The sequence below is a fragment of the Gymnoscopelus microlampas genome (genome assembly GCF_963454915.1).
Source record: "Gymnoscopelus microlampas genome assembly, chromosome: 15".
Lineage (NCBI taxonomy): Eukaryota > Metazoa > Chordata > Actinopteri > Myctophiformes > Myctophidae > Gymnoscopelus > Gymnoscopelus microlampas.
Window position 1 is genome coordinate 51,670,359 of NC_139952.1, and position 14,920 is coordinate 51,685,278.

Consider the following 14,920-nt stretch of genomic DNA (forward strand, 5'->3'; position numbering starts at 1 on the left):
AGCACTGAACTCAACAAGATCTGCATCTGGCTCTCCGACAACAAACTCTCATTACACCTGGGTAAAACTGAATCCATCCTCTTTGGGTCCAACCCTAACCTTAGAAAGGCTGAGAGTTTCACGATCAAAGTGGGTGAAAATGTTATCACAAGAAAGGAGGAAATTACCTACCTGGGTTCCATCTTGGAGGCAAACCTCTCAGGTGACAAAAACGCTGAAAAGACGATCAAAAAGGTCCACAAAATAACACGGAGGATGTGGAGGCTTGTTCGTAAAATCAGTAAGAATACTCTGAAGATTCTTGTAGGGGCCCTCATACAAGGTCATTATGATTATGCATGCACTTCATGGTATCACAACACCTCCAAGGCCCTAAAAACAAGGCTCCAAACATCCCAAAACAAACTTGTAAGGCTACTTCTTGGCCTCAATTACAAAGCCCATCTAACCCATGCCCATTTTGCTAGGCTTGGATGGCTTAGGGTTGAGGACAGAGTACAGCAACTTGCTATGGGCCTGGTCTTCAAGATACACCACAACATTGGGATCCCCCTGTATTTGTCAAAATACTTCCAAAATGTTAATCAAGTCCATGATCATAACACCAGAGGCAGCTCCACAAACCATGTTCAACCCAGATTTGGCACAACAAAGGGAATGAACTCTTTCTCATGCTATTCATCTAAAATGTGGAATGCCCTACCAAAAGGAGTAAAGGAGTGTAAAACCCTACTCACTTTCAAAAATGCCCTAAAGATACACCTTCAGGAGGCTGCAATTCAAAAATGGCCCCTGTCCAAGTCCTAACCTACCCCATGTCCTAACCTAACCTACCCCCCCCCCTCTCTTTCTTTTTTGTACATATTTTTCACCCTTCATACTTCATACCAGTAACCTGTAAACTGATTGTATGACATTCTGTATAGTAGTGTGTATATCTGTCTGTCTCTTATATGTCAACATGATTTGTGTGCATGGGGATCTCATCTTAAACAAGCTACGTGCTTAACTGAGCTATCCAGTTTAGTAGACCTTGTATTGCGAATTTGTACTTCCATGTACTGTTATGTACTGCCATGTACTGTTCTCATGTCTTACTAAATAAAGTACATCAATCAATCAATCAACATTATGATTAATATTATGACATTCTATACATCTGTATAGTCTTTGTCTCGTCGGTAACAACAGACTTCCTTTATCAAAGCAGAGAAGAAGAAGAGACCTTTGAGCCGTCTGGTCGAGTGTATCTTCACTATTATATATAGAATACCTCTATTCTGATGTCTAGACCAGTGGTTCTCAAACTTTTTCATGTCAAGGACCCCCAAATTGACACTTATTAGCCCGCGGACCCCCATTTGAAAAGATATGCCTCAGGGACCCCCATAAGAGAAGATTTGTACGGTTCTAGCAGTGATTCTCAACCATTTTAATTTCAAGGACCCCCAGTTTGACATGCATTAGGCTACGGACCCCCATTTAATGGCATTTATATCTCTGGGACCCCAATTTATATCCTAAAATCAGTGATAATTTAACTCTGAGAGTGGGTTAGGGTTAGGGTTAACCCTACAGAATGTGAATAACTGCAACAAACACTCATTACAATGTGTTCTCATCTCTTCCCTAGACAGGTGTGATGACTCACTGGGACAACATTGTGTGTGTGTGTGTGTGTGTGTGTGTGTGTGTGTGTGTGTGTGTGTGTGTGTGTGTGTGAGAGACGTGTGTGTGTGTGTGTGTGTGTGTGTGTGTGTGAGACGTGTGTGTGTGTGTGTGTGTGTGTGTGTGTGTGTGTGTGTGTGTGTGTGTGTGTGTGTGTGTGTGTGTCACCGTGGCCTTAGGGTTCCCGTGTGTGTGTGTGTGTGTGTGTGTGTGTGTGTGTGTGTGTGTGTGTGTGTGTGTGTGTGTGTGTGTGTGTGTGTGTGTGTGTGTGTTATATTATATATTTCACTCTTGCTGGACTAATAACTTATATATATTATGTAACTTATAGCATTATTATTATTATTATATGTATTGTTAAAGACCCATTCAGGTCCATTTGGTTCAGAGTTATAGACCTGTAAAGGTCCATTTGGTTCCATTAACACTCTCAGAGTTACAGACCTGTCGGCCGGCACTTAACTTTAAGAAATATAATAAAGAAAACATGTGTTTGAATAGAGTTATATAACATAATAATATCATATAATAATGTGTTTAATAGAGTTATATAACATAATAATATAATATAATAATGTGTTTGAATAGAGTTATATAACATAATAATATAATATAATAGAGTTATACATATAACTGACTGACTGAGTGTTTTTAGTCCTTGATGAGTCATCCAGCCAAACCTGATCTGTTTTCTACACAATGTGTGGGATTCCCCCAAAGTGCACGCACACACACACACACACACACACACACACACACACACACACACACACACACACACACACACACACACACACACACACACACACACACACACACACACACACACACACACACACACACACACACACAAGCAAAGGATGCAGAGAGCCCTGAGGCACCCCAGTCATAAGTAGTGTAACATATAAGGTTGAAGTGGTGACTAATAGGACTCTCTAAAGTTTAAAAACACATTTATCAGTGTTTTATACGTCTTCCTACTGAATGGAATGTTTACATTTTAACTTTAAATATAAAATAAATGAATACAAATGAACACAACAACTTATTATATTCTCACTTTATGTTGAATATAATACCTACAACTTAACACACTAAACCACTTCTGAAACACAATGCAAGTCAAAACAATTGCACATAGAAAAAATATAAATAAAATATACCCCTATAGACCCCTGGGGGACTCCAGTCACTGAAGGGGTTAAGTTTTGAGGTATTTATAGTATTTCCAGTTTTCAGTATAGCCTACTTCCACTTCTACTCCACGGGAGGCATACGATAATCCGACATCCCATTTCTCCGACTATGTGGCATCCGCGTGCGGTTAGGGTTAGGGTTCGGGTTTGGTATAGGGTTAGTATTGGAAACGTCGGAGCGCTGCGCTGTCGGAGGAATGCGCTGTCGGACTAACGTATTGCACCCCTACTCCACTACATATGGGCAAATATTGTACTTTTACTCCACTATAATTATTTGAAATCTTTAGTTACTAGTTACTTTGTAGATTTACTTAAGCCCTACGGTATATACACTTTAGCCATTTGAAAATAGCCGATCTACAAGCTGCGACACATTGTGAGCTTGTAGATCTGCTATTTCCAAACCTTTGACTTTTTTAAAGACATTTTACACATTTGAAAACTTGTGAAATGGGACATTCTGCATAATGAGTACTTTCTACTTTTGGTACTTTAAGTACATTTTGATACCAATGCGTTTGTACTTTTACTCAAGTACATTTTGAATTCTGGACTTTTACTTAACAATGCATTTTGATATTGCAGTATTGATACTTTTACTTAAGTAAAAAATGTGAGTACTTTTTCCACCACTACTGTATTGGTTCAACTCAACCTCCATCACCATTTTGACCACTTAACCCTTAGTTGACCATGCAGGGTCAAATGGGGACACTAGCGTTCATGTGCTTCATTTTATTTATGTCTAATATTACCATTTATTCTGCATAATTACACCATACATCTATAATAATATATAATCCATAATGAATGAATTAATCATATCATTACACCATACATCTATAATAATATATAATCTATAATTAATGAATTAATCATATCATTACACCATACATCTATAATATATAATCTATAATGAATGAATTAATCATATAATTACACCATACATCTATAATAATATATAATCTATAATGAATTCATTAATCATATCATTACACCATATATCTATATCATCTATAATGAATTCATTAATCATATAATTACACCATACATCTATAATATATAATCTATAATGAATTCATTAATCATATAATTACACCATACATCTATAATATATAATCTATAATGAATTCATTAATCATATAATTACACCATACATCTATAATATATAATCTATAATGAATGAATTAATCATATAATTACACCATATATCTATATCATCTCTAATGAATGAATTCATCATAATGTGTTATGAATATAAACACAAAACCACTTCTTTAAATAAATATTTTATTTGAAAATAAATACATTTTCTTAAAATAGATTGAATAATGAGATATAAATAATACATATTATTTAATATAAATAATACATATTATTTAATGTAAATAATACATATTATTTAATGTAAATAATACATATTATTTAATGTAAATAATACATATTATTTAATGTAAATAATACATATTATTTAATGTAAATAATACCCATGTAAATAATACATATTATTTAATGTAAATAATACATATTATTTAATGTAAATAATACAAATTATTTAATGTAAATAATACATATTATTTAATGTAAATAATACATATTATTTAACGTAAATAATAAATATTATTTAATGTAAATAATACATATCATTTAATGTAAATAATGTTACAAAAGCTTTTGGGGGGGGACATGGGGAAGGGGGCGGGGCTACCCAAACAAAGAGGTGGAGTCAATCAGAACAATCTCACACGTTTTGTTTAACCTCAGAGGTTCTCAACGTGTGGTCCAGGGACCCTCAGGGTTCCTTGAGGAGGGGGTTCCAAATGGACCCTTACAGGTCTAACTCTGGGAGTGTACAAATGGAACCAAATGAACCCTTAACACGCTCAATGTGGTTCCACTCTCAGAGTGATGGTGGAGGTGTTTGACTCTCAGAGTGATGGAGGAGGTGTTTGACTCTCAGAGTGATGGAGGAGGTGTTTGACTCTCAGAGTGATGGTGGAGGTGTTTGACTCTCAGAGTGATGGAGGAGGTGTATGACTCTGAGAGTGATGGTGGAGGTGTTTGACTCTCAGAGTGATGGAGGAGGTGTTTGACTCTCAGAGTGATGGAGGAGGTGTTTGACTCTCAGAGTGATGGTGGAGGTGTTTGACTCTCAGAGTGATGGAGGAGGTGTATGACTCTCAGAGTGATGGTGGAGGTGTTTGACTCTCAAGAGTGATGGTGGAGGTGTTTGACTCTGAGAGTGATGGTGGAGGTGTGTGACTCTCAGAGTGATGGAGGAGGTGTTTGACTCTCAGAGTGATGGTGGAGGTGTGTGACTCTGAGAGTGATGGTGGAGGTGTTTGACTCTCAGAGTGATGGAGGAGGTGTTTGACTCTGAGAGTGATGGTGGAGGTGTGTGACTCTCAGAGTGATGGAGGAGGTGTTTGACTCTCAGAGTGATGGTGGAGGTGTGTGACTCTGAGAGTGATGGTGGAGGTGTTTGACTCTCAGAGTGATGGAGGAGGTGTTTGACTCTCAGAGTGATGGTGGAGGTGTTTGACTCTCAGAGTGATGGAGGAGGTGTTTGACTCTCAGAGTGATGGTGGAGGTGTTTGACTCTCAGAGTGATGGTGGAGGTGTTTGACTCTCAGAGTGATGGAGGAGGTGTTTGACTCTCAGAGTGATGGAGGAGGTGTTTGACTCTCAGAGTGATGGAGGAGGTGTTTGACTCTCAGAGTGATGGTGGAGGTGTTTGACTCTCAGAGTGATGGAGGAGGTGTTTGACTCTCAGAGTGATGGAGGAGGTGTTTGACTCTCAGAGTGATGGAGGAGGTGTTTGACTCTCAGAGTGATGGAGGAGGTGTTTGACTCTGAGAGTGATGGTGGAGGTGTTTGACTCTGAGAGTGATGGTGGAGGTGTTTGACTCTCAGAGTGATGGTGGAGGTGTTTGAGAACCATCAAAGTGTGTCTGCTGTTACAGAGTGGTTGGAGTTCCTCAGGGCTCGCTTCTAAACCATGTCTACTTGGTCTTAAAGCTGCAGGACCCTGCGCTCCATAAAGGTCTAATCTGTGACCTCATGGTATGAATAAAGGTCTAATCTGTGACTTCTTAGGTGTAATAAACACTCTGATCATATGGTTTCGGGTGCATTAAAGCACCATGGTACTAACAGAGTACATTAGGTGTAATAAACACTCTTGTCTGGGGTTCATAAACTTAGGCTCTGTACTTGGTCTGCTCTTTTTCCCTCTACACCAAACCTCTTTGCCAAAAACAGCAGATCTACAAGCTCACCACACATCACAGTGCGACGTGTGGTGAGCTTGTAGATCTGCTGTTTCTGGCTAATGTTCCCCTCAGAATATAGGGATGCTGGGGTTCAAGTGTTTGATGTAAACAAAAGAAAAGGTTCCTATCACACAAAGATTTGGAGACCCCCCTGTATTAACTCTGAAGACCCCTTAGGGGTCACAAACCCCCTGTAGTAACTCTGAGGACCCCCTAGGGGTCCCCTGTTAAAGACCCCCTGGTTCAGACTGATGCGGTTCTCGGTTTACCTGTGATCCTGTAGATCACCGTCTCTATGCATTCTATGTGTTTACCTTTGATCAGCTCTGTCATGTACTGTTAGACCTAGTCTAGAGACTAACATCAGCTCTGTGTGTGTGTGTGTGTGTGTGTGTGTGTGTGTGTGTGTGTGTGTGTGTGTGTCTGTCAGGGTCTGACAGAATAAGCCGCAAACATGAAATTGTGCAAATCAAGGAAATCCAGGAAGTAGTTTTTTGGTCTTTTTGTTTTTCATTAAACAAATTCCATATTACACAAGTTTAAATGTTGAATCAATATTACAAACAGCAGTTTTTAGGATCACACAATACTCATACATTGTAAACAAGGTGTGAGATGACACCACAGCTTAGACAGGCTTTTTTCCCCTCACCTTCTTGATTTGAGGTTTGACAACATTCAAATAAATATATCTTCTTTTCAGACATTTGAGAGCTTATAGAAGTTTCACTTTTGGTCATGTGTGTAAACCTTCATCTGAAGGCTAAGACCACTGCATCACATGACCAGCTTATGTCAGGTGACACGGTCACTCCACAGAGTGGAAACGAGCCTCAAGTCACGTGACCCCGGGTCACATGACAGACAGTGTATACAGCTGGAGAATCAGTGTTTAGCAATGTTTCACTTCAATCTGAACCAAAAGAACATCATGTTACAACCTTTATGAACATCATCTAATGAACGATGACAAACATAAACCTTTATGAACATCATCTAATGAACGATGACAAACATAAACCTTTATGAACATCATCTAATATGAACGATGACAAACATAAACCTTTATGAACATCATCTAATGAACGATGACAAACATAAACCTTTATGAACATCATCTAATATGAACGATGACAAACATAAACCTTTATGAACATCATCTAATGAACGATGACAAACATAAACCTTTATGAACATCATCTAATATGAACGATGACAAACATAAACCTTTATGAACATCATCTAATATGAACGATGACAAACATAAACCTTTATGAACATCATCTAATGAACGATGACAAACAAACCTTTATGAACATCATCTAATGAACGATGACAAACATAAACCTTTATGAACATCATCTAATGAACGATGACAAACATAAACCTTTTGAATTCATGGTGAAGATCCAGCCTTCAACACACGCTCATAATTCAGTCAGAAAGCTCTGTAGTCTCAGTAGGATCTCTTACCTTCATTCATGTGGGAACTAAATATTTCCATTCATTAAAAAACAAAGTCTGCTACTTGTCTTGGTCACAGATATAAACCACAATGTGTCAGATACATAGATAGTGGTTGGGGTCGTCTAGCCCGTTCTACTCAGTCTGTTTACAACCATTCCACAGCGTTGGCACAGCGTTGGCCCCTCTGTGGCCCCTCTGTGGCCCCCCACAGCAGGCACAGGTGTCCAGGCAGAGCCCGTCCGCTCAGGGTGCCAGGCTCCATTTTGGCAGACAGACAAAGATCTTCAACAAAGAGAAAATCCGGTGCTCCTTTTGTCCTGCCATTACGGCTCTTCTTCATGAGCACATACACAGGTAGGTGAGTCTCCTCTTTAGTTTAGCCTCGTTCCCAGCCTTCACTCAGCCGCCAAGAGAAAGGAGTGTCTAAAGGGGCGGGACTTCCGCCGTACGTATTTCCCCCGGAAAGGATCTTTTTTGACCAACACTTTGTTTCATTCACAGAGAATGTAAACAGATTTGTAAAAGCGTCAACGCCGTTTCCTTGGGCGGCACTTCCACTCAGACACTCAACCGGCTAGGGCTTGCCTATCGTGCCTCTTCAGGGTGTCCGGTCCCCCCCACCGCCCTGTCCTCTTCAGGGTGTCCGGCCCCCCCCACAGGGTGTCCGGTCCCCCCCACAGGGTGTCCGGTCCCCCACCGCTCAAAAAAAGGCTTCAACCAGACGGTTTTAATAGTTCCGATCCCGCGGGTCCGCTTGGCTCAACAGCTGACCGTGCTGGGCTGCTGTTTGCACACAAAGTCTGAGATGAAGTCGAACTCGTTCTGTCCCAGGAAGAGTTCCGGCAGCTCCTGGACGCGGTCCAGGCCGAGCTCCAGGACCAGCGCCGTCAGAACCTCCTCGTCGATCAGGTCCATGTCCGTGGCGCCGTGCCCGCTCGGCGGGCCGCCGCCGCCCGCCATGTGCTGCATGCCCGCCGCCGGCTGAGCGGCGCCCGGGCCCATGCGGTACTGCTGCCCGTACTGGTGGTGCCCGCTGCCGCCGGGCCCCAGCGGGTGTCCGTGGTACTGCGTGTTGAGCTTCTGGAGGTGCATGCTGGCCATGAGCTGCTGGGAGGTGAGGGTTCCGGAGTGGTACTGTCCAGGGTGTCCAGGGTGTCCAGGGTGTCCCTGCTGCTGTTGAGGGTGCTGCGGGTGCTGCTGCTGGTGCTGAGGGTGCTGTCCAGGGTGCATGTGGTGCTGCCCCGCCCCCTGCTGTCCGTTGTTGTACATCACGTTCCCAGCAGCCATCAGCTGGTGGTGGTGGTTCGCCATCTGAGCTCTCATCTGACCCGCCCCCATGCCCTGCGCCCTCTGCCTCATGGCCGCCGCCTCCATGCCGTTCTGGGGGGCCCGGCCGTAGTGGGTCATGATGACCTGGCCGCTGGGGAGGCCTCTGTGCCCCCCCCCCACGGGCCCCTGCTGGGGAGCCCCGTGCTGCTGCTGTTGGTTCATACCCATCCTGTAGCCGTGAGGAGCCATGGGCATCATCAGGTGTTCAGACATGTCTCTGTTCCCCTCGTTGTGTCGCCCTGCAGAGAAAACACACAACAATCTGAAGGCTTAATATCCAAAAATGTGTTTTACATAAGTCGGCCTCCTGGTGGCGCTATAAAGGGCAAATGTGAGTGGCAAGTGGCATTTCTTCCTCGGCCTAGTGGGAATGTGTGTGCAAAATTTCACGGAAATTGCATGCTGCGTTCATGATTTGAGGCATTGTGTTCGAAACGGAGTACTCCTGCAAACTTTGGAAGCCAATTTTTGCCAATCAGGATGGAATATGAAAAATCTGAAAGACCAGTTTATTTTAATGACTATAGAGATACTGTATACCGATTTGCGGGATTTTCCGCCAAAATCTGTAGGAGTACTGTCCAAAAATGTGTTTTGCACTAATCGGCCTCCTGGTGGCGCTATAACAGGCCCATGTGAAGAATTTGGGGCAGAGGTTCTGCTCTGGCATCCTGGGAGTGTGTGTGCACAGTTTCGCTGCGAGCAAGCCAACGGTGCCGGAGATTAGCTGTACACAGACAAGACAGAATGACACACGGACGGACGGACGGACGGACGGACAAGGGGTAAAACATACTCTCTCTCTCGCCATGCCTTTCGGCCTGGCGGAGACAATAATAATAATCATAGTGTTTGAGTCAGACTCATCATAGAACCGATGCGATCCGCTGAATTATTCAAAGAAAACGGCGATGGACACAAAATACACAACGGATCCTTCTTACCAAACCGTCTCCACAATGAATGACTATAGTAGCGCTTTTTGCACAATGTAACCAAATGGACCCGCAGATACAAACATACAGGATCCATTTATTATCAATGGAAGATATGAAGATGTTTATAGATATAAGCTACATAGTTTCAACTTCACATACAAACATATAATATGCTGTTTATCTTTGTATCTATAGTGTGAACAGCATGATGTTGCGTTCACACAGGATACAAACATAGCGTCTATGAGCCTACCTTCATTTACAATGGAAGCGACATGAAGATGCAAACATCACGCATCAACAATTGAGCTGGTTCAACTTCCACAATACAAAGATACATATGCTGTGTATCTTATCTTATTATCTTTGTATCTTATTATCTTATTATCTGTGTATCTTAGAATGTTAGTATCTCCCGTATGAACACAGTGAAGCTTCAACAGTTCCAGATGTCTGAATGTATGAGACGCTACAATGAAGCCATTTCACAATCAGATCATTGTAATTCTTACCTTTAGACTGAGTTCTTTCATAGAAATAAATCCACAGATGATGGAGATCCTTCAGCTGAAGCTCCAACACACATCGAGAACATCTAATAATATATATAAATATAATACAATACGATCCAAACAGCACAGAGTTAGCTTTCTGGGTCAACTACTCAGGGATTATATATACATGTAGAGAGAGAGAGAGAGAGAGAGAGAGAGAGAGAGAGAGAGAGAGAGAGAGAGAGAGAGGGGGGGGGGGGGTGGAGCTACCGTCCTCTCCGTATCCTTTGTTCCTATTGGTCGGTTCCTCCTCTTAATCACTGTGCAAAGAAAATTCACAGAAACCTTCCTCCTCCAGAAACTAGCTGTGTGTGTGTGTGTGTGTGTGTGTGTGTGTGTGTGTGTGTGTGTGTGTGTGTGTGTGTGTGTGTGTGCGCGCGTGCGTGCGTGTGCGTGCGTGCGCGCGCGTGCGTGCGTGCGTGCATGCGTGCGTGCGTGCGTGCGTGTGTGTGTGTGTGTGTGTGTGTGTGTGTGTGTGTGTGTGTGTGTGTGTGAGAGAGAGGCTTTTTTGTATACTATTACAAGAGTTTTGAGACGAAATGCTTCCCAAATTGACTGCAAAATATTTGTCTCAAGAAGCTTTATACCCTGTATATAACATATAACATGTATAACATATATGTAACATAAAACATGTAACCTGTATATAATATATGACATGTATGTAACATATAACATGATGTATGTGACATATAGTCATTAGTCACTTCTTTTGGCCTTGTTTTCATAGACCTGGTTGCTTATTTCTCTCGCAGATTCTGGCAACGCTGCTGATGAACCATAGAGCAACGGCGCCATCTGCTGGAACACACCACCTTCACACGTGTGTTTGTGAGGAGGACACACACTCACACACTCACTCACACACACACACGCACACGCACACGCACACACGCTCTTACACACACACACACACACACACACACACACACACACACACGCACACACACACACACACACACACACACACACACGTGCAGTGCTCTGCATCGTTCAGTAACATCAGAGAAGTTTTATAAACTTAGTTTGTTTGTTGTTGAAGATCAAAGGCTTTCAGGGTCGCTTAGCAACAACACTGTGGGTGAGTTGAGTTGTTTATAACATTATATTATTATATATATATATATTATATTATAACATTATAGTGATGCTAGGATGCTAATAGCTCTGCTCCACAGGTCTCAATGTAACGCTATGGACCAGAGCTAGGATGCTATGCTAACAGAGCTAACAACGTTATTCATCCGCTTTAACAGAACTAAACGGTTTGTTATGTTTTAATGGCAGGTTGTCACGTGTCTGGGCTTCAATACACCTATTATTATTTTATTATTATTATTAATATGTTTTATAATCCACGTTATTATTATTAATATAATTATTATCATTATCATTACTAGTATTATTATTATTAATAATAATAATAATATTAATAATAATATTAATATTAGCTCCACCGGTGTTTTGACGGCGCAGCGCTCCGACGTTTCCAATACTAAACCCGAACCAAACCCGCACCCTAACCCTAACCGCACGCGGATGCCACATAGTCGGAGAAAAGGTCTGTCGGATTAACGCATGCCTCCCGTTTTTACTTCAGTCTGCTTGTTTTACGGCATGCTTCAGCTCACAGGGGCGGTGCTTCATGTGACAAACTACACTGTAGCACCATAGAGCATTGGTTCTCAAAGTGGGGTTCGGGGACCCCCAGGGGTACTTGAGGGAGTTCCAGGGGGTCCCCAGCTAAATGATGGACAGGAACCAAATGGACCCTTATGGGTCTGTAACTCTGAGAGTGTGCAAATGGAACCAAATGGACCCTAACGGGTCCATTTGGTTCCATTTGTACACTCTCAGAGTTACATTAACATTGATTTTACAATATGAATTGGGGTCCCAGAGATAGAAATGCCATTAAATGGGGGTCCGTAGCCCTAATGCATGTCAAACTGGGGGTCCTTGACATTAAAATGGTTGAGAATCACTGCTATAGAGCCCTAAAAATCTTCTCTTATGGGGGTCTCTGGCTTATCTTTTCAAATGGGGGTCCGCGGTCTAATAAGTGTAAATTTGGGGGTCCTTGACATGAAAAAGTTTGAGAACCACTGACATAGACCATAGAGTTATAATATGATGTTATTTAATATTATAAGAGTTATAATGTAATATATAATGTAATATTATAATACAGTTATAATATAACTCTATGGTACAACCAGGCTGGTTGCTGATCCTGTCTGGGTCTAGAGCGGAAACGGAAATGGTGTGTTGCATGTGTGTGTGTTGGTGTAAATGTACCGGATACAGTAGGCGGGCTCTAGACCGGAACAGAGAAAAACCCGCCCCGCCGGTCCTGTGACGTCATGAAACGAGCGCTGCCTTGGAGCCCACGTGCTTCCTTAGTTCAACGTGTTACAAACATAGGGTAGCGGCCCTTTTGGGGTCGCGGATCCCTTTTAATTGGTCGCGAGTATTTATCCCGTTTTTGAACCTTTCCTCCATGTTTTTACATTTACTTATTTTCCCCCAAAAAACGATTTTAAGTCATTAATAAAATATAGAATCAATAATTATGATTACATTCATTATAATTAGATAAAGAATGCAAACATCTTCAGAGAAAACAAAACATGTGACTTTACAATCAGCTGTTATTGATCAGTAACCAATCACATGTCCAGGTAATCAGCTGTTATTGATCAGTAACCAATCAATCAGGCTATTGATCACAGTTAATTTTCTACATACTAATTCCAAAGTTTATTTGTACCCAAAGCAACTTAAAGGACGACTTCACCACTTTTCAACATATCTTCATATAATAGGTCCTCACTAATGCTCATGATAAAATGGTACAATGTTTTTCTAATCAGTCTGTGTCTCAGAGGAGGGCTGTAGACAGTTCAGAAACCCGTCTACCAGTGACATCATCGATGGGGAATCCAAGCTAATAGAAACTGCAGGCTTTGTATTCCTGGAAAGTTGCAATAATAGATCCCATTGTTCTCGCCTTAATAAAAATCTGAATAAAATAATTGTTATCTTTTTGGAATAAAAAATCCTGCCTAACGATGATGTCACTGGTAGACGTTCTAGAGTTAGAGTTAGAGGTCTTTACATTCTTTGCATTTAAATGTAAACATAAAACACATAAATAAAAAGAGCAGTGCCAGAGTAAAAGACATTTAAAAGTTGGATCTCAAACCTTTTCTTGAAGTTTGTTCCAGTTATGTTATAAATATGTTCTGTTTAGGGTTCTAATTATTACGGTTCCTTAACAATGAACGGTCTGATTCCTAAACGGTTCCCTATACACAAATCCACGGAGCGCTGCCCTGGGCGCAGCCATTGATGCGGTGTCGCGTCCGCGCAGCGTTCACACCGCAACCAAATGGACCCTTACATAGAACCATAGCTGATAGAAGGACATATTACTGGTTATTGTAACATAGAATATTTATTTTTGTGCCAGGTACCAGGTTAATTATGTTATATAATTATTACCAAAGTATCATGAGTCTGTCCACCATTTCCTGTCTGGCAGCCAATTCTCCGAGACAGAAAGGATACCTGTTTAGATGCCTCAATAAAATGATGTACTGTAGTCTGTGCACGTGGAAAAGCACGTGATTAGAAAACAACTTGTGATAATGATGTCTTCTTTTACCCATCTGAACCCATTATATGACAAAGGTCGCCATCGTTCAGAAATAGTGTTTGTTCATGAGCTGCTCCAGCCGCCTCCATCCACTGCAATGTATTTATGGAACTTCCGGTGCAAGGTTTGAGCATCCCCATATCCGCCATAGACATATAAAGGTAGACGCCTCCTCTGACTCTGAAGCGTCTGTATGGTGGACGCGTTTTTGCTTCCGGGGGGGGGGGGGCAGCTGGAAATTTCCGCGTGCGTCACAGAAGGGCGCGTTCAGTAGGCCAATCAGAGGCAGGTGGGGGCGGGACAACTAGATTCTGACGAGTCCTGGAAAAGACGCGCTGTGGTTGGCCAGTACTCGACACGCTGTGATTGGCCAGTGCCCGCGCCCCCCCCGGAAATATGGCGGCTACCATACCAAGCACGTCGCTCCAATGAACTGCAGAGGCCAATGAGGCATCTAGGTTTCTATATCTGTGGTACTTCCTGTGTGTTCAGGTCACATGATGTAGTACTTCCTGTGTGTTCAGGTCACATGATGAAGTACATCCTGGTGACAGGAGGGGTCATCTCAGGCATCGGTAAAGGCATCATCGCCAGCAGTGTGGGAACCATCCTGAAGTCATGTGGTCTGCACGTCACCGCCATCAAGATCGACCCTTACATCAACATCGATGCAGGAACCTTCTCTCCTTATGAGCATGGTGCGTACTTTAACCCCTAACCCCTAACCCCTAACCCCTAACCCTATGAGCATGGTGCGTACTTTAACCCCTAACCCCTAACCCCTAACCCCTAACTCTATGAGCATGGTGTGTACTTTAACCCCTAACCCCTAACC

General features: G+C 42.2%; 2 protein-coding genes across 2 annotated transcripts in view; one reads left to right on the forward strand and one right to left on the reverse strand.

The window, feature by feature from the left end:
• Positions 1-8,365: 8,365 nt before the first annotated feature.
• On the reverse strand, positions 8,366-10,468 carry LOC311061298 (uncharacterized protein; the record flags this gene model as incomplete). Its single annotated transcript, XM_084079877.1, has 2 exons — positions 10,386-10,468; positions 8,366-9,174 (listed from the first exon to the last, which is right to left on the reverse strand). Exon 2 carries the CDS (start codon positions 9,146-9,148, stop codon positions 8,366-8,368), a length of 783 nt encoding a protein of 260 aa, XP_083936003.1. The 5' UTR covers positions 9,149-9,174; positions 10,386-10,468.
• Positions 10,469-11,400: 932 nt separating this feature from the next.
• The window catches only part of LOC311061368 (CTP synthase 1-like), a 29,172-nt gene continuing 25,652 nt past the window's right edge, over positions 11,401-14,920 (forward strand). The window contains exons 1-2 of the mRNA XM_084079973.1: positions 11,401-11,508; positions 14,610-14,783. Of these exons, the coding sequence (XP_083936099.1) occupies positions 14,615-14,783 (169 nt within the window). The 5' untranslated portion in view covers positions 11,401-11,508; positions 14,610-14,614. The remainder of the gene's footprint in view (positions 11,509-14,609; positions 14,784-14,920) is intronic.